This window comes from Umbelopsis ramanniana, assembly GCF_025399195.1.
Source record: "Umbelopsis ramanniana AG unplaced genomic scaffold K450scaffold_57, whole genome shotgun sequence".
NCBI classification, from domain to species: domain Eukaryota; kingdom Fungi; phylum Mucoromycota; class Umbelopsidomycetes; order Umbelopsidales; family Umbelopsidaceae; genus Umbelopsis; species Umbelopsis ramanniana.
In genome coordinates this window covers 6,658-22,891 of record NW_026252143.1, presented here as the reverse complement: position 1 = coordinate 22,891, position 16,234 = coordinate 6,658, and the positions used below count along the sequence as shown (strand labels likewise).

Genomic DNA, 16,234 nt, shown 5'->3' with positions numbered 1-16,234 from the left:
TGACAAACCATTCATTTGTGCTTGGTTCGACTGTGGCAAACGATTCTCTCGACGATCCGATCTATCAAGACATCGTCGTATTCATACCGGAGAAAGACCCTATCAATGTGATTGGAATGGTTGTGGAAAACAATTTATTCAAAGATCGGCATTGACGGTTCACTATCGTACCCATACTGGCGAACGACCACACATGTGCGAATACCCATCTTGCGGCAAGTCTTTTAGCGATGTAGGTATTCTTGCCAATGCGTGATATATGCACCCTTGAATCACTTTTATTGATACAACGTCCCCCAAATAGTCATCCTCCTTGGCAAGACATCGTAGGACCCATACTGGAAAAAGACCCTATGTTTGTCCGAATGACAACTGCCCAAAATCATTTACCCGCAAGACAACCTTGTCACGTCATTTACGAGCCCATGAAATACACCGCCTATTTCCATCCAATATGGACAACCGTTACCCAATGGATATGGACGAAAAAGTGAGGTCCCCCTCCTCCGATTCATACTCTTCGGATGATGCTGCTGAAAGCACCCCGTCAACTCCCCCCAACACATGTCGATTACAGTACCAAGCCTCACCACCACCCCTGATCACACCTATGGTGGTAAGCCGACCTAATCTTCAATATTCTGGCCCTACCTATCACACTCCTTCCCAGAGAATGCACCACCAGCCTTGGAATCACTTACCTCCTGTTCAAATGCCTAACAAACAACCAGCCATGGCAACATACCCAACACATCGCCAAGGGGGTCTCTCTGAAGCTTTACCCGTTAGAATTTGATGCTACTTCTTTCTTCCCCATGGCCGCTTGTATATACCTGTACTCTCTTTTGAAAAGAAACAAAAAAAAAAGTCCTTTCTGTTGTTATAATCATCTCTTTGTATACCTTCTCATCACTTTTGCGATTTGTTACCTTTTTTTTTCATTCGCCTGAAAAGTCGTTTTTGGTTTTATTTTCTCCGTTTTTCCTTATGACATGTCCTAAGCTTTGATGTTTATTTTGGTTCAAGTGTTTTGCATTCATTTTAATGTAACTGTATTATGCGAAATAGAAAACTCGGTGATCACGTTGGGTATGTTAGCTTTCCTAAGTTAATACCAATGTCAGTGCTACACAGAGTATTAATAAAAAAAAAATTGAATCCACAGAAAGTTCATGTTCGCACCCGACAAGTGATTCTTTGTACTTTGTGTAGCGATAAGGAAATTATCATCAACAAAGTGTGTTGGAGCTGCGCGCCACATTCAAGCACACGCCCGCCTGGTGCGGGTGTCATCTGAAGACCAAAATAGTTGACATGTTAGATATCTAGTGCGGGCCTTAGCCTTGATTTGGTGACTGACCCTCTATCCCCGAGATCATCCAACCATTCATCCTATTCGCCGACCATACGATTTTGTTGCATTGGTACCTGTGCTCAACGAGTACTTGGTTCCTGACATCCAGACCATTTGTCATCAGATAGGACGGCCCATATTATAACTCATACACTCTATTCTCTATAGATAGAAAAATGGGGTTTTAATTTTGATGCACCCGTTAAAAATTATAAAGTAGTGCGGCCATTGCAATAACATCACAGAACTCCGAACTCCCCGCTTTTTCTTGTCGCATCCAATTCATCTGAAGCCCTTCTGTAGATGAAGTTAGTTGTGTGTCTTGCGTGCGCATGCACACCACTTATATTGGAAATCATTCCACGTGCTAGGATCGACGCAAAAGTTTTAGAAATGTTTGTTAGCCTTTTTCACCGCCTACTTTAATACGGTTACGGCATAGTCGCTAGACCCTTGGCTATATTGCAAGTATGCGATCAGCTTAAATATGAACTGCCATGGCTGAAATAAAAGAATGGAACAGCTATGGAATATTACACCATAAGCCACGATGCAGCAGTAATAATGATCATGCTGATTATGCGCAAGGCCGCTGGCCAAAGTTGGCAGCCCTCTAACTTCGCACAAAATATGAAAAGCAGGTGTAACGACAATATCCTTTTACTTGTATGATGGTCGTACCTGATGATAGGGAATGAATCACAACGAAGGCGACCAGCACAGCTGACGCTATCAATGAAAAACCCAAGGCAGCCTCCAAGTCTGGAAAGAAATCAAAACGAGGGTTTTTCCCGATACACTTATAATGTGTTATAACACCCTCCTCGTCGACAATAGGCTATAGCGAGCTCTTACAAAATGTAACTCAAACTGAACAAAAGTGTATTCAATATCAGTCTAACACATATCCTATCAACTTGTGCGATTTTATTTTCATCCATTTGAACCACCTCAAAGGCATTTTACACATATCACTGGTTTCATTTGTCTGCCTGGATTTACCAATAAGGATGCGCATTCAATGTATGGTCTATCTGCGCTGATGGTAGATCAGGATTTCATTGCCATACTTTCGGCTTCAGTTCAATAGCTTCCGTATCATATTTTGTTGTGGGCTCATGATTTCTCCTCTAAGCTTTAGGGTTACCCGGCTTGCAGCGGGAAAGAAAGGCGAGCGCTGACCTCATATAACGAGTCACGAGCCGGCGTAATTGTGTGGGGTTATTGGTGCTCCGAAGCCGATTTTCACCTCCAAGTGCCTGTTCTGCTTGAGAGGCCCGCTAATGCCATTCTATAGACCTTCGAGGCTTCTGCAGAATCTGTACCACGCTTCCAATGCTAACAGAGTCTCACGCCTACAAAGGCCAGTAATTCTTACCCGGGATTTTCTCACCAAACGACTGGTAAGATTCCAGCTTTTTACCCCTTAGTGCAGTATGAGCCACTTTGCACTTGGTCCTAACTAATGTCGTACTCCTTTCGCATGTCCAGGTATCAAGTGCGACCATAGCCGAAGATGGATCCCTTCAGGTAGATATGGGCTAGGAAAGGGTTAGAACCGACAAAATATGCAATTCTCATCCTATCCAAACAGCCGAACGTCATCCATGGAAAGGTCTTGGGGTTACGGTCATTTGTGCTCAATAGACCCTATCGAATGAATGCCTTGAACCTTAGCATGATACGAAACATATATCCTCAGCTGCAGGTACTGTATTATCATATGCGCTGTCTAAAGGGCTCTAGAACTTGTATCTAACACCCATTATGTCGTCACGCGGTGTTTATAGGCATGGGAACAATCGGACAATTGTAAATTAATCATCATGAAAGGAGCAGGAAAAAATGAATTTTGTGCTGGAGACGACGTACGAGGTACATAGCATCATCTGGTTCTGAATGTTGACCTGCCATAAGCCTAACCGTGATCATTTAGACATTTTACTCCAAGTCAAACAAAAAGACCCCAACGCGTTACATTTTTATCGAGAAGAATTCGACTTGATCCATTATATTTCAAATTTGAAGACACCTTATATTTCATTTATGAATGGCCACGCTCGTAAGTCAATGCTTTGTAATTGTTTTGCAACAGGGCACGTGCTGACCGCTCCATGTGTTAGTCGGTGCTGCACTAGGTATTTCTGTCCATGCACCATTCCGGATTGCCACGGAAAAGACCATTTTCGCCGTTCCGGAAGCTGGCATTGGTCTGTTCCCAGACGCAGGAGCTAGTTTTTTCCTTCCTCGCCTTGATGGTCAAATAGGGACGTTTCTTGCTTTGACTGGAACGCGATTGGAAGGCATTCAAGCGTTGTAAGTGTCAGCATGAGGTGTATCATGGCGGATTGTATTTAAATCAAAGCAATGTCTATAGTTATGCAGGTGTTGCCACGCATTATGTTCCTTCGGAGAGGCTAGAGCAGCTAGAAGATCGTCTGTCAGATATGGAGAGCTCGGATCATGAGGTGATCAATATGGTTATTGAAGAGTATTCGACGTTGACAGACACCAAAAAGATTGGGTTTGAACAAGAGACACGCCAGATCATTGATAGGTATACCTACAGGCTTAGCATCTCGTTCTGGATATAATCATTATGAAAATGGCGCCATACTAAGTGTTTTTCTTTTTATAACCATAGATGTTTCCGACATGACACAGTGGAGGCTATCTTGGAGGCGTTGGATCGCGAAAGACCAATGTCGTTCACCAGAGAGGCCAAATCAAAGATGCTTCACTATTCACCCACCAGCTTACGTGTCATCTTGAAGCTTCTACGAGCTGGCGCCAATAAGACGTTGGGTGAATGTTTGCAGATGGAATATGATTTAGTGCAAAAATTTATGGTATGCTATCAACGGGGGGTGTCATGTTCGGTTCGATGCTCGCCCAACTTCTATTCAAATTTCAATGATTGACTCATTTCAAAATCCACTAGGCTACTCCTGATTTTTACGAAGGTGTCGATGCTCAGTTGGTACGCAAGCCAAGGGAAAAACCAAAGTGGCAACCTCCAGCACTTTCCGACGTACCGACAGAAATGATAGACAGGTTATATTTCACCAAACCCTCGCCTAATTCCTTACAACTTCGTGAATCACTCGATTTCAAAGAATACCCATACCAACGCTACTCATTACCAAGCGAACTTGAAGTGCGAGCGGCGGTCCTAGGAGAGAGTGCAGAATTTCGTAACAGCGGCGGCATAGCGAGCACGGAGGAAACGGTGCGTTGGTTCAAGATGGAAAGGAAAAAGAAGAAAGGCGTGGCCGAGAAGGTCAGAGACATCTTGTCACGGAAAACCATCATCATTGATGGAAAGCTGTGTTGGCAAGCCTCTCTATAGTAGTGTGCAATAAATATCTCACATGTACTTTTGGTCTCCCCTCTTTTCTTTTTATGTTTTCTTCTTTCATTCACTTCACGGTTGGCTCTAGAATTATCACTATATTTTCCTCCTCACATCAGCCATAATGACGGGGGAGTACACCCAATCATGCACGAATTATATAAAAATATTTCCCAGTCTTTTTTTTTTTTTTTTTACTAAAACTTCTCAGCTTTTATTACACTACACGTAAAGTATTTTCTATAATTCACTTCTTCTCGGCCAAAAGCTTGGTAATCAGAGAAGTTTGCTCAGACTTCAAAGCGAGTAGCTTCTGGACGGCTTCATCGACCTTTGCCTTTTCGGAAGTCTTGTCTCCCTTCAAGTTTCGCACAAGCAATCCCTGTTCGTCAACAGCCTTGTCAAGTGCAACCAATTCATCGGGCTTAGGACCTTCCCACACTGGAGCGGCGGGTTGCTTCTTTGACTTCTTCTTTTTCTCTTCAGTCTTGGGAGCATTGCCACCATACTTGTCCTTCCAGACCTTCTCCATCTTCTCATCAATGCGAGTAAAAAGATATTCGGGCTTGGAAATCTTGTGGCTAGGGAGAATGTCTGCAGTGAATTCATCAGGGATGACACGCTCTGGAGCATTCAATTGGCGCAAGATGCCTACAGAGGTACCAGGCATGTATGGGTAGAAAACAGCAGATAGAAGATAGATGAGGTTGATACTGGCATAAATGACAGAGTCGCACTTGGCACGGTGGTTGTTGAATAGGTTGTTATCAATCTTGTTTTCTTGGAGGTAAAGGTTACCACGAGCGGAAATGCTCATAGCAATCGCCAAACCTTGTCGCAATTTGACACTTTCCAAAGTCTCGTTGTATTGGCGGAGAAGGACATTTACATCCTTGAAAAGTTGAACTTCAGAATCTCCAGAAAGATCGCCATCGGGGATAACACCATCGTACTTTGATGAGACAAATTTAATGACACGGTTGACGAAGTTTCCAACATTGTTGAGCAACTCGCTGTTGTTCTTGGTGATGAACTCGCTCCAGGTGAACATGGAGTCGCTGGTCTCCGGTCGAGAGGAGAGAAGGTAGTAACGCCAAACCGAGGCGGGGATACCCGTATCCTGAGCATTATTACCAAACACACCGACGTTACGTGATTTTGAGAACTTGCCGCCTTCGTAGTTGAGGTATTCGGTTGTGCTGATGTGGTGAAGCATAGTCCACTTTTCTCGGGTACCGGTCAAACTACCGGGGAAAATGACAGTGTGGAATGGCACATTGTCCTTACCCATGAACTGGTACAATTTGACGTTTTCGGGGTTCTTCCACCAGGTCTCCCATTCTGGGGTATAGGTGGCAGTAATAGAGGGGTAGCCAATGGGAGCATCGTACCAAACATAAAACACCTTGTTTTCGAACCCTTCAGCGGGGACAGGAGTACCCCACTTCAAGTCGCGAGTAATGCAGCGCGCCTTGAGGCCCTCCTTAAGCCATGATTGTGTGATTTGAATACCATTGCTAGACCACTTTCCTTCTGCTGATGACTTGTTGACGAATTCTTCGATTTCCGGTTGAAGTTGATCGAGGTTCAAGAACAAGTGCTTTGATTCTTTAGTGATGGGTTTGTTGCCATCAAGTTTGCAGCGAGGATTAACAAGCTCAATGGCGTTTAAGAGATGTCCACACTGATCGCATTGATCTCCACGAGCATCCTACCAAAATGATGTTAAATTAAATACCCTCTCCATCCGTGCGTTCTAGATGTCCACAATACTCACCTCATATTTGCAAAGTGGGCAGGTACCTTCAACATATCGGTCAGCCAAGAATCTGAAATCAAGACAATCTCTTTAGAACGTAGATCGACAAGCTGAGTTTCATGGTTTGAGATAGTACCTTTGACACTTTTCGCAATACAATTGGGTCATGGCAGCTTCAGATGTGAAGCCATTGGCATGAAGCTTGAGGAAAATATCCTGGGCAATTTCAGTCTGTTGAGGGGTGGTTGTTCGGCCAAAATGATCGAAGGATAGATCGAACCACTCATAGATGCTCTTGTGGATACTGTGGTATTTGTCGCAAAGGGCTTGGCATGAAACGCCTTCCTCGAGAGCCTTAGTTTCCGTAGCAGTTCCGTACTCGTCGGTACCGCAAATATACAAAGTGTTGAAGTTACGTGCACGGCAGTATCTGTGGATTTGTCAGTATTGAGCCACGCCACTCAAAATGAAAAAAAAAAAAAAAAAATTGAAACTGTACCTGGCGAAAACGTCTGCACTCAAAGTGGAGCCGATAATGTTACCCAAGTGAGGAACATTGTTTACATAGGGCAATGCTGAAGTAATGAGCATGTTTCTCTCGCCTTCCTTGGGAAGACTAGCAAGACTGATTAGAACTTTTCCATTCATGACTGACTTTGACAAACAAGATTTAACTCTTACACTTTGCCGTTGGAAGGCTTCTTTCTAAGAGCATTGTTGTTAATGGTTGGATATTCGGTATTCAGCTGAAGCTGGGACAGCTCTTGCGCTGATGCATCTACTGATTGCGAAGGCATGTTGAGAAGAATGGCTAAGAAGTACCTCGATCTGACAACCTTAATATGACAAAGAAAAATATGTAGCACGTGACCAATCGAGTGTCTTGCTTGGCCCTTTTTTTTTGTGACTCACTGTGGATACAAAATCCATGTAAAAGCATGTCGTCCACAAAGTCATTGTATGAGATTTTGGAGGTACATCCAGCGGCGAGCCCCGCTACTATCAAGCAGCATTTCCAAAAGCTGATTTTACTGGTATGTTTGGTTTGTGCTATTGGCATCGCATAGTGCATTCGTGGATCGCTAACCATTGGCAAATAGCACCACCCGGACAAGCAAACAGCTGCAACGGCAAATGACGAAGCATATATACACCAATTGCTAAAGGCATGGGAAGTCTTGAAAGATCCAGAGCTGCGAAAGTCTTATGACGCTCAATTGAAAGGTATACCTATAGCTATTAAACTTCAGCCATCCAGTGCTCCCGTTTACTGACACGCACTGTTACACATAAGCACAACAATTGAAACAGGGAGCTGTCATCCATGGCGAGGTGGATTTGGACGAGATGGACTATGATGAAGAGACAGGCACCTTCAGCTTGCCATGCCGATGTTCAGGGTCCTACACCATCAAGGAGCAGGATATGGAGACTGGCGTAGACATTGCCAATTGTGATAATTGTTCGCTGATCATACATGTTCTATACGATGTTGTCGACGATGACGACTAGTTTCATTCAGCATACGTCGCGCGTACCTGCTGCTCCCTCCGTGATGTCCTCTCAACTGAGCAAGAAGTATGATCTCCATAGCCTCTCGGATACACTAATATAATAACCTCTAGTAAGCATTAGCATTTCATCATGTAAATATACACACACTTTTCTCCTTCGGTTGAAGGCATTCAAAGCTGTTAGTTTTTTTGATATTGAGTTTTGTTTTAATGTCTGGTCTACAGTGAGAGGCGGTCTAATTACAACTAGTTTAATTTGGCGAGGTTTTCCAAGGCGTTCTTGACATCTTGAACGCTAGCGTTTTCAAGGTTAACCTTGCGTTCAACACCCTTGTCTACAGTTGCCAGTGCATGGAAATAATAACGAATTAGAACATGAAACTTGATGAAAACACAAAAGCCAGCGGAATGGCTGGCATGCCCAATGAACAAAATGCGTACCGAAGCGAGCGAAAATGCGGGGCTGGACACCGTTGGCTTCACGGATAAGGAATGGCAAGTTGGGGTTTGCTTGCTTAATGCCGGTGTAGTTCTCAGCGACGAATTGCCTGCAAAAGCAGATGCAGCGGTTAGTGGTTTAGCTCTTGCTAGAATGCTGGAGTCGTAGAATCTGTACTCACTTCAAACCTTTGCTGGCAGGAGAGGTTTGGCAAAAGTGAACTCGGACCTCCTTGATGGACTTGCTTAGTGAATTCCAGGCAGACATTGGGCTGAACTATGGCGACTATGTTCCAACAGGGCTTGTTGACTAAATTTCCTTGCAGGTTTGGGAGCTAAGCAACGTCACACATAAATTTGACTTTTAATTTTTGACATTAAAAAGTTTCAAGATCCTGCTACCCAGCTCTTTCACGAAGAGAAGGGATAGTTGGTCGAGCGAGACGGAAGACAATACTGAAAAAACTGTTGGTCAGCATATTTCTATATAAAAGTAGCATCGTTCATGAAGAGACTTTCTCTGCACTTGCTATGGGTACAGTCTACGACCTTGCACTGTCATGGCCACTGAATAATCAAGCGTGTTGGTGATTTACAAATTAAATAATGATAATTGTGCAGCTGGGGGTCAATAATTCTATATGAACATCAAGCATAGCCATATATTGTCTTTTGACTGAGCGTGATGGATTAATGAAATCATTCAGTTATATACCGTAGCTGACCACGACATTTAGGGTTAAAACTGCAAGGCCGCGCAATAGCTGGTGTACCATTGAGCTTAGCGCTTTCTCGGTCGAGATTATATACTGGCTCTTACACTGAGCTCCTGAGTTCACTTCAATATGAACAGATGTATTGAGACAAAATGTCATTTTTGGGTTTACGCCATAGTTCACGGGCGGGCAAAATTTCAGACTTCAAACGCGTGTTGGGTCACAATTTTGAGACGCAGTCGCAGTGCTTGATTTTTTAACGCGTCGTGAGGCGACCTAGAAATTTTTTGTTGATCCTTTCATTCACACATGCCTGCCAATCTTAAGCGACGACCATCTGATACATCAGCATCAAACATGGATGATGGCTCTGATTTCTCACAACCGTCAACACCAAAGCAGGTTAAGATAGAACACGAGACAGAAGAGCTGTCCAAAGAGGAACGTCAAGAACGCGTCTTTGCAAACCTGAGACTTCGCCGAATCGTGAAAGAAAATCACGGAAGTGACATCAACCAGCTCTCCTTCTTTTTCAACAATAAGAACTTTAGCGCTCCATACGGTATCGACCAGAGCAAAACCTTTGACAAGAGAGGTTCCGTTCAGAGAGACCAAAGCGATACCAGTAACATTTTGGTGACTGTTGGCGGCCCACAGGTAGAGAGTAATCAAACTATGAAGCGCACACTTACACATGGTAATTAACAATGGCCCTTAGATTAATGTGTATGATAATGAGCACTGTGGCGATCACTTGGATATCATGTCTCATTTTAACCTTGCTGTGGAAAGCGAAGAAGGATCACCTCCCAATAAGCAACTTCATTCCGCGTGCTGGCTTCATCGGCCTGAGGATGCGCTCATCGCTACAGCTGGAGCCGATTCGAAGATTCATATTCTCAGTCTGGCTAATTCCGAAGAACGTGCTATTCTTTCCGGTCACTCCAGTAGGTTTTGACAACCCATGAGAAAGCTTTGCATTCCTTATTGGTGGCTAATTTTGAAATCATTTAGAAACGATAACGGATTTACAATCTCATCCACAAAACGACAGACACATTCTATCGACGTCGAAAGATGGCACTGTCAGACTTTGGGATGTAGAAGAAGAAAAATGTTTGGCCATATACGATGTGGATGCCACGGTTTCGGTAAGACAAGATGTCTATAACAATTCCGACGGCAGCAAACATCTTTACTTACTATGTATCAGGTTTTCCACCCTTCTGGCGCTACATTCATCACTGCTGGAGCTCGAGGTGAATTTAGAGAATGGGATGTCGTCAATTTGGAGGATGACGGTATGGACAGTGGCGAAACAGCTCAAATCGACAAGAAGCAATCCCGTTTGCTCAAGAAAATGCACAATGACAGCCAAATTGGTATGTAGAGAAGAGAACGTACCCATGAAAATAACTATACTAAACTGGTGTCCTTGCAGATTGTATAAGATACGTCAATGGAAACTTGCTATCGAAATCCATTAACGGAAGAATGGAATACTGGGATCCTGTATCCGAAAAGGTTGGTGGGCGTTTGTTTGATTTTGCAGCAGAAATTACAGCTGACGCGTATGAAAAATTACAGAGCATCAGATCGTTTCGTGTCAAAACTGGCGAAAACTTTTCCCGATTCGACGTTAGGTATGGCATGAATGTTTGTACACAAAACCATAAGCAAGACAAATACCTCATCTATTTTCTTCTACTCTATACTAGTTTGAACGAATCGTTCTTTTGTGTCGGATCTAACAGTGGTGCTATTTATGTGTTCAACCTTCATACTGGCAAGCAAATTGCTGAATTGCAACATCGCCGTTCCACCAAGGCTGTTCGCTGTTGTGTCTTCACTCGTGATTGCCGGTACGCCATGCTTTTACATATCGGATAATCAGCTGCTGCCTATCGATCGAAACTAATACCGGTTCATTTCTAGATCTGTTATTTGTGCAGGAGAAGATGGATTTATTTGGCGATACGATTATATTGATGACGAAATTCTCAAAGAGTGGGCTAACGGACAAAAATCGGATTAAGTACTGTCCGTAGAACCGCGACCGTGTGTACATTAAACAGGATGCTTTTTTTTTTTTTTTTTGGTGTTTGATTTGTGTAATTAAAGTAGGTTGTATATCCTACAACAGTATTTTAAAATAGAAAGGGAACAACTGCCTTTCGCTTTGGTGGATAATCTGGAAACTCTTGTTTGTACCATTTGTGCGAACGCCAGGCACGAGGGAACAAGTTGGCAATAGTTGCCAGCACAAAGACATTGGCTGGAGGCGAAGGATAGCAGGCAATAGCCCAACCGATCCACTCCAGACTTTCGCTAAAGTAATTAGGACAGCTGACGTATTCGAACAGGCCGCCGTGTGGGATGGAATAGCGTTTTTGATTGTCTTTGACTTGACGTTCGCATCTAAGTCTAAACAAGATATTATCATGGTGGATATTCAACCACCAGCCAGCGCCCCACAAAGCGACACCAAACCAAAACCGAGGCTTTTCCAGAAGAGTGTCTGGGTATGAGCCGTACTTGGCAACCCACATGCCGTTGGTGTAAGCATTGGCACCATTGAATAACACGCTAGATAAAAAGGTTAGGATATTCATAGGCGACATCGAATGCGCTCGTAGTGGGTAGATAGTGCTGCGATTGATATAGTGCGTCAACCACATGGCCGATAGAACAGTCTGGGTGGTGGTCCACACAGGCTGGAGGCTGGTTAAAGACTGATAGACGGGTGGCAATATCGTGGCAACAAACAGTGCTGGAGACGTGGCTTCCATGAGGAACCACCCAAGCTTCCCGTTCAGCTGAATATCAATGATGAATTTTCCAGCGAATTTACCTGCAGTGATGCAATCCAAGATGGGGTCATTTGAATGGAACATTTCAATGATGGCAGAACATGCCTTGACATATCGCGGAGTTAAGCTATTTACCGTATGGAGCGTCAATTACGCATAAAATAGGCCATATGAGGACAGGGAAGAGTGAGTAATAGAAGAGGGCATTGTCATAGAGACTCTTCTTCGTCCAGAAAGCTGCTTGAAAGTTGACTTTGTCCATGTTGACCTAGTCAAAGTGGAGGGAAAGAACGTAAAATGATGTAAAAATGAAAGAAAAAAAAAAGCGTGTGGAGACTGTGTGACCTCACCTTGATGATCGAAGAGAGACAGTTTCGATATGGCAGGCCTATGCGGCCGTTCAATTTGTTCTCGCGTGTTTCAATCCCTACCATTGCCGTACATGTTCATAGCGCGGCCAATCTTGCAGAGGTCGCATTGCATTCGGCCAGCCTATAGTCAAGTCCCTAAAATAATACTATTACCACGACGAACCCATTACACCCACCATCACGGTCATGACCATGGCCATGCTCATGCTCAGTTAATGCAAACTATTGCTGAATCAGGTCAGTTACGGCTTCCTGTGCTCGGCAGGTTTTCCGACTTGGTCACTCAACTACCTCGCACACTGTAGGGAAAAGAGGAACTCGCATCACCGTCATTGGACTCGCCGCTAACGTTGGTTTGACGGTATCGAAAGGTGTAGCTGGATGGTAAGCTTGTCAAGAAAAAAATCTACGTGGAGTAGTTTATTGTTTTCTTTTGAGCTGAAGAAACCCATTGGCAGGATGTTGAATTCAGCGTCCCTTCTTGCTGACGCTGGCCACTCTCTTAGCGGTAAGTACTACAATGGCCCTACCATCCCACCCCCTGGTCACTAAGTAAATATTACCAAACGAAATAGACATGCTAAGTGATTTTGTAACGTTATACACGTACAAGAGGTCAAGAAAGCCTGCAGATGCACTCTACCCATATGGATATGGTAAGTTTGGTCCATAGGACTATAGTCATGCATTTCAAAGTCAACTAAGCAGCATTTTTATTCTAGGAAAATTTGAGACTGTGGGCTCACTAGCAGTATCTACCCTACTGATTGGTGGAGCCATCGGTATAGGATGGCATTCATTCGACTTAATGATGGGTGTCGTCCAATCCTCTGGAGTTCAAGAAACTGCTTCGGCTGTTGTCGCCACCGCATCCGACCCCAGTACGTCCCCAGCCTCACCTGTAGCACAACAAGTAGCTTCTATCTCCGACCATCATGGACACACCTTGAATCCTAACGCAGCATGGTTTGCTCTAATAAGCATTGTAGTGAAGGAATGGCTCTATCGTGCTAGTAAGCGTTTTTTGGCTTATTCCTAAATTTCTAAAAACAATAGTCACTAACAACAAAACATGTCAGCTATCAAAGTGGGCCGAGAGGAAAAGAGTGATGTACTCATAGCAAATGCATGGTGAGTGGAGAGCACATCTTCGTTATAATGTAGGGATTATATTCTCCAAAGATCTAAACTAATAAGAATGTTTTTGTTCGATATTCTTTTTTCAGGCACCATCGATCAGATGCATTTTCCAGTGTAGTCGCACTTGCAGCTATTGGCGGTAGCTATGCCGGGATACCCATTCTGGACCCGTTGGGTGGATTGGCAGTGTCCGCTTTGATTTTAAAGACGGGAGGAGACATCATGGCCAGCTCTTTGAAAGAGCTATGCGATGCCAGTATTGACCAAGACATTTTAGACCAAGTAGAAAAAACCATATTACAACTCAAGGTGAGCGAGGTTCTAGCTACTTCCAAAATGGTGGCGGCTGGGGTTTAAAAAAAATTCTTAACTCAATATGTCATAGACAAACAAGCCAGATATTGTAGACTATCAATCATTACGAGGACGCAAGACGGGTCCTTTTTACCTTATGGATATGACCCTCCATGTAAATCCAAAGCTGACGGTGGTTCAAGCGCATGCGTTAGAAGAAGAAGTCAGGCAATCCATTCAACACACTTGTCCTGAAGTCAAGGAAATCATGATACATGTTCATGCTGAAAAACAACATCACCCAACTTTGTAATGAAAAGAGGCGGTCCATTTTTGGACAGGTCACACGATAATGTTCAACGTAAACAGATAAATTCAACATGTTTCATTGCAATGGATAGAGTGGGCGATAAGGTGAATGGAAGGAAGGAAACGATGGGTTTAATTATAGTCAGTCAGTGTGTGAACTGACTTGGCTGTGGTGAAATGGAGTGACTTATCGTTCACGCCAAGTAACACAGGAGGGCTGGCTTTTCTTTTTTTTTTTTTTCGTTGTCAACAACAAAGGCTCCTCGAAAAATTTCCCCCTCCTTCCCTTTTCTTTTCTCTTCTTTTACAAAAGAACAATCCCAGATCTCTTTTTATTATCCAATGTCTGCAGTTGAACAGCACCCTGTCATTGCAGATGGCCAACCCATTGCCAAGATAGACCATGCTTCATTGCAAGTGAACCAAGAACCATCTCTGGAAGATATCCAAGCAGCTGTTCCAGACCTTGAGCTGACTAGCCAAGATGATGTTGCTGCTGCCAAGTCTTCAGACGCTGACCAAACAGCCAATGAAACTCCGTCAGAAATGACGCACACTTCTCCTGAGGAACCGGTCCAGTTCGATACAACCACCGACAAACCAGCTGATTTAACAAACGGCACCTCTGAAGAGCCGTTGTTGGAAACTGTGGTCCGCCCGGATGACTCTGTTGAAGATCAGCCCGCCGCAGTCGAACCTGTCGTCGAATCAGAGGAGAAGGACCAAGAAGTGCCTACATTAGAGCAGGATAGCCCGGCTGAGGTCGACACTGTTCCTGAGCCAATTCCATCCGCATCAGAGGAAACCGTAGAGCAAGCACCCAACGCTGCAGATGATGAGGAGGTGGATACTGCTCCTGAGCCTATCGTAGAGTCCAGCGAACCTGTTGCTGACGAACCTACTGAAGATAACACCAACGAGCGTCTTATCGACAACAGTGTTCTTGATGTTCAACCTGCTGTACAGGTCGCTGAAGAGGACAAGGTGGAAGAACCTGTTTTGGACACCACGGAGCCTGTAGTTGAGCCTGCTGCGGAACCTACTCAAGAAAATCTTGCTGAGGAACCTGTTGTTGAAACCACCGAAGCTGTTGTTTCACCCGCTGTTGAACCCACTGAACAGAACTTGGTTGAGCAGCCTATTGTTGAGGCTGAAGCACCCATTGTAGAGTCGGCCGAGCAGCCTACTGAAGAGAACACTGAGCAGCGTGTCATTGATACTACTACTGCTCTTGAGGTCGAGCCTGCCACCGTTGCCACCACTGAAGAGACTGAGGCAGAGGAGCCTATTGCTGAAGAAGTCGCTGCTCCTATTGCTGACCCCACCGAACCTGCTGTTGAAACCCCTGAACAGCCCATTGTTGAGGCTCTTCAGGAGCCTGAAGCTGAGGAACCCGTCGCCGAAACTGTTGCTCCCGTTGAAGAGCCTATCGCTGTAGCCTCCGAGCCTGTTGTCGAGGAACCTGCTGTTGAGGAGCCCGCTGTTGAGGAGCCTGCCGTTGAAGAAACTGCTGCTCCCATTGAAGAGCCTGTCTTCGAAGCTGTTGCACCTGTTGAGGAACCTGCCGTTGAGGAACCTGCCGTTGAAGAAACTACTGCTCCCATTGAAGAGCCTGTCTTCGAAGCTGTTGCACCTGTTGTCGACGCTGTTGAGGAACCTGCCGTTGCTGAACCCATTGTCGAAACTGCTGCCCCCATCGAGGAACCCGCTGTTGAGGAGCCTGCTGTCGAAGAACCCATTGTCGAAACTGCTGCCCCCGTTGAGGAGCCCGCTGTTGAAGAACCAGCAGTCGAAGAACCCATTGTCGAAACTGCTGCCCCCGTCGAGGAACCCGCTGTTGAAGAGCCTGTTGCTCAAGAGCCTGTTTTCGAATCAGCTGCACCTGTTGTCGATGCTGTTGAGGAGTCCGCAGTTGAAGAACCTGCTGTTGTAGAGCCCGTCGTTGAGGAGGCTGCTGTTGAAGAACCCACTGTTGAGGAGCCCACTGTTGAAGAACCCGCTGTTGTAGAGCCTGCCGTTGAGGAGGCTGCTGTTGAAGAACCCGCTGTTGTAGAGCCTGCCGTTGAGGAGGCTGCTGTTGAAGAACCCGCTGTTGAGGAACCCGCTGTTGAGGAACCCGCTGTTGAGGAGGCTGCTGTTGAAGAACCTGCTGTTGAGGAACCTGCTGTTGAAGAACC

The 16,234-nt window shown here is 44.8% G+C and overlaps 8 protein-coding genes across 8 annotated transcripts; 5 read left to right on the top strand and 3 right to left on the bottom strand.

Moving 5' to 3' along the window:
• Positions 1 to 10: 10 nt before the first annotated feature.
• On the top strand, positions 11 to 388 carry K450DRAFT_154311 (uncharacterized protein; the record flags this gene model as incomplete). Its single annotated transcript, XM_051583959.1, has 2 exons — positions 11 to 232; positions 305 to 388. Coding segments are annotated over 2 exons (306 nt in total), but the record flags the coding sequence as incomplete, so codon positions are not given.
• Positions 389 to 2,550: 2,162 nt separating this feature from the next.
• K450DRAFT_254603 (uncharacterized protein) lies at positions 2,551 to 4,828 on the top strand. Its single transcript, XM_051591233.1, has 9 exons — positions 2,551 to 2,757; positions 2,846 to 2,884; positions 2,949 to 3,062; positions 3,145 to 3,229; positions 3,291 to 3,416; positions 3,478 to 3,670; positions 3,732 to 3,911; positions 3,999 to 4,203; positions 4,296 to 4,828. Exons 1-9 carry the CDS (start codon positions 2,638 to 2,640, stop codon positions 4,701 to 4,703), a joined length of 1,470 nt encoding a protein of 489 aa, XP_051441856.1. The 5' UTR covers positions 2,551 to 2,637; the 3' UTR covers positions 4,704 to 4,828.
• Positions 4,829 to 7,408, bottom strand: K450DRAFT_254599 (uncharacterized protein). The gene is made up of 5 exons (XM_051591232.1): positions 7,147 to 7,408; positions 6,965 to 7,081; positions 6,602 to 6,895; positions 6,484 to 6,535; positions 4,829 to 6,417 (listed from the first exon to the last, which is right to left on the bottom strand). Exons 1-5 carry the CDS (start codon positions 7,260 to 7,262, stop codon positions 4,954 to 4,956), a joined length of 2,043 nt encoding a protein of 680 aa, XP_051441855.1. The 5' UTR covers positions 7,263 to 7,408; the 3' UTR covers positions 4,829 to 4,953.
• On the top strand, positions 7,147 to 8,228 carry K450DRAFT_254597 (uncharacterized protein). The gene is made up of 4 exons (XM_051591231.1): positions 7,147 to 7,499; positions 7,566 to 7,689; positions 7,760 to 8,089; positions 8,205 to 8,228. The coding sequence occupies exons 1-3, from the start codon at positions 7,404 to 7,406 to the stop codon at positions 7,975 to 7,977; spliced, it is 438 nt and encodes a 145-aa protein (XP_051441854.1). The 5' UTR covers positions 7,147 to 7,403; the 3' UTR covers positions 7,978 to 8,089; positions 8,205 to 8,228.
• Positions 8,125 to 8,725, bottom strand: K450DRAFT_254593 (uncharacterized protein). The gene is made up of 3 exons (XM_051591230.1): positions 8,600 to 8,725; positions 8,421 to 8,527; positions 8,125 to 8,314 (listed from the first exon to the last, which is right to left on the bottom strand). The coding sequence occupies exons 1-3, from the start codon at positions 8,683 to 8,685 to the stop codon at positions 8,226 to 8,228; spliced, it is 282 nt and encodes a 93-aa protein (XP_051441853.1). The 5' UTR covers positions 8,686 to 8,725; the 3' UTR covers positions 8,125 to 8,225.
• Positions 8,726 to 9,435: 710 nt separating this feature from the next.
• Positions 9,436 to 11,224, top strand: K450DRAFT_254591 (uncharacterized protein). The gene is made up of 8 exons (XM_051591229.1): positions 9,436 to 9,790; positions 9,852 to 10,080; positions 10,148 to 10,284; positions 10,347 to 10,515; positions 10,575 to 10,657; positions 10,721 to 10,776; positions 10,852 to 10,995; positions 11,069 to 11,224. Exons 1-8 carry the CDS (start codon positions 9,443 to 9,445, stop codon positions 11,166 to 11,168), a joined length of 1,266 nt encoding a protein of 421 aa, XP_051441852.1. The 5' UTR covers positions 9,436 to 9,442; the 3' UTR covers positions 11,169 to 11,224.
• K450DRAFT_254588 (uncharacterized protein) lies at positions 11,225 to 12,175 on the bottom strand. Its single transcript, XM_051591228.1, has one exon. It carries the CDS (start codon positions 12,025 to 12,027, stop codon positions 11,281 to 11,283), a length of 747 nt encoding a protein of 248 aa, XP_051441851.1. The 5' UTR covers positions 12,028 to 12,175; the 3' UTR covers positions 11,225 to 11,280.
• On the top strand, positions 12,176 to 14,230 carry K450DRAFT_254580 (uncharacterized protein). Its single transcript, XM_051591227.1, has 8 exons — positions 12,176 to 12,551; positions 12,620 to 12,698; positions 12,773 to 12,822; positions 12,890 to 12,970; positions 13,037 to 13,327; positions 13,394 to 13,445; positions 13,541 to 13,763; positions 13,840 to 14,230. The coding sequence occupies exons 1-8, from the start codon at positions 12,323 to 12,325 to the stop codon at positions 14,059 to 14,061; spliced, it is 1,227 nt and encodes a 408-aa protein (XP_051441850.1). The 5' UTR covers positions 12,176 to 12,322; the 3' UTR covers positions 14,062 to 14,230.
• The last annotated feature ends 2,004 nt before the right edge of the window (positions 14,231 to 16,234 follow it).

Coding starts and splice junctions, on each gene's coding strand:
- K450DRAFT_254591 (XM_051591229.1), top strand. CDS start 9,443: ATGCCTGCCAATCTTAAGCGACGACCATCTGATACATCAGCATCAAAC. Junction 10,081..10,147: donor TATTCTTTCCGGTCACTCCA/GTAGGTTTTGAC, acceptor GAAATCATTTAG/AAACGATAACGGATTTACAA. Junction 10,658..10,720: donor GGGATCCTGTATCCGAAAAG/GTTGGTGGGCGT, acceptor GAAAAATTACAG/AGCATCAGATCGTTTCGTGT.
- K450DRAFT_254597 (XM_051591231.1), top strand. CDS start 7,404: ATGTCGTCCACAAAGTCATTGTATGAGATTTTGGAGGTACATCCAGCG. Junction 7,500..7,565: donor TCCAAAAGCTGATTTTACTG/GTATGTTTGGTT, acceptor ATTGGCAAATAG/CACCACCCGGACAAGCAAAC. Junction 7,690..7,759: donor TTATGACGCTCAATTGAAAG/GTATACCTATAG, acceptor GTTACACATAAG/CACAACAATTGAAACAGGGA.
- K450DRAFT_254588 (XM_051591228.1), bottom strand. CDS start 12,027: ATGTTCCATTCAAATGACCCCATCTTGGATTGCATCACTGCAGGTAAA.
- K450DRAFT_254603 (XM_051591233.1), top strand. CDS start 2,638: ATGCCATTCTATAGACCTTCGAGGCTTCTGCAGAATCTGTACCACGCT. Junction 3,230..3,290: donor TGCTGGAGACGACGTACGAG/GTACATAGCATC, acceptor GTGATCATTTAG/ACATTTTACTCCAAGTCAAA. Junction 3,417..3,477: donor ATTTATGAATGGCCACGCTC/GTAAGTCAATGC, acceptor TCCATGTGTTAG/TCGGTGCTGCACTAGGTATT.
- K450DRAFT_254580 (XM_051591227.1), top strand. CDS start 12,323: ATGGCAGGCCTATGCGGCCGTTCAATTTGTTCTCGCGTGTTTCAATCC. Junction 12,552..12,619: donor GCAAACTATTGCTGAATCAG/GTCAGTTACGGC, acceptor CGCACACTGTAG/GGAAAAGAGGAACTCGCATC. Junction 13,764..13,839: donor AAACCATATTACAACTCAAG/GTGAGCGAGGTT, acceptor AATATGTCATAG/ACAAACAAGCCAGATATTGT.
- K450DRAFT_254593 (XM_051591230.1), bottom strand. CDS start 8,685: ATGTCTGCCTGGAATTCACTAAGCAAGTCCATCAAGGAGGTCCGAGTT. Junction 8,528..8,599: donor CCTGCCAGCAAAGGTTTGAA/GTGAGTACAGAT, acceptor CTGCTTTTGCAG/GCAATTCGTCGCTGAGAACT. Junction 8,315..8,420: donor CCGCATTTTCGCTCGCTTCG/GTACGCATTTTG, acceptor TGGCAACTGTAG/ACAAGGGTGTTGAACGCAAG.
- K450DRAFT_254599 (XM_051591232.1), bottom strand. CDS start 7,262: ATGCCTTCGCAATCAGTAGATGCATCAGCGCAAGAGCTGTCCCAGCTT. Junction 7,082..7,146: donor AAGCCTTCCAACGGCAAAGT/GTAAGAGTTAAA, acceptor CAGTCTTGCTAG/TCTTCCCAAGGAAGGCGAGA. Junction 6,418..6,483: donor GCCCACTTTGCAAATATGAG/GTGAGTATTGTG, acceptor TCATTTTGGTAG/GATGCTCGTGGAGATCAATG.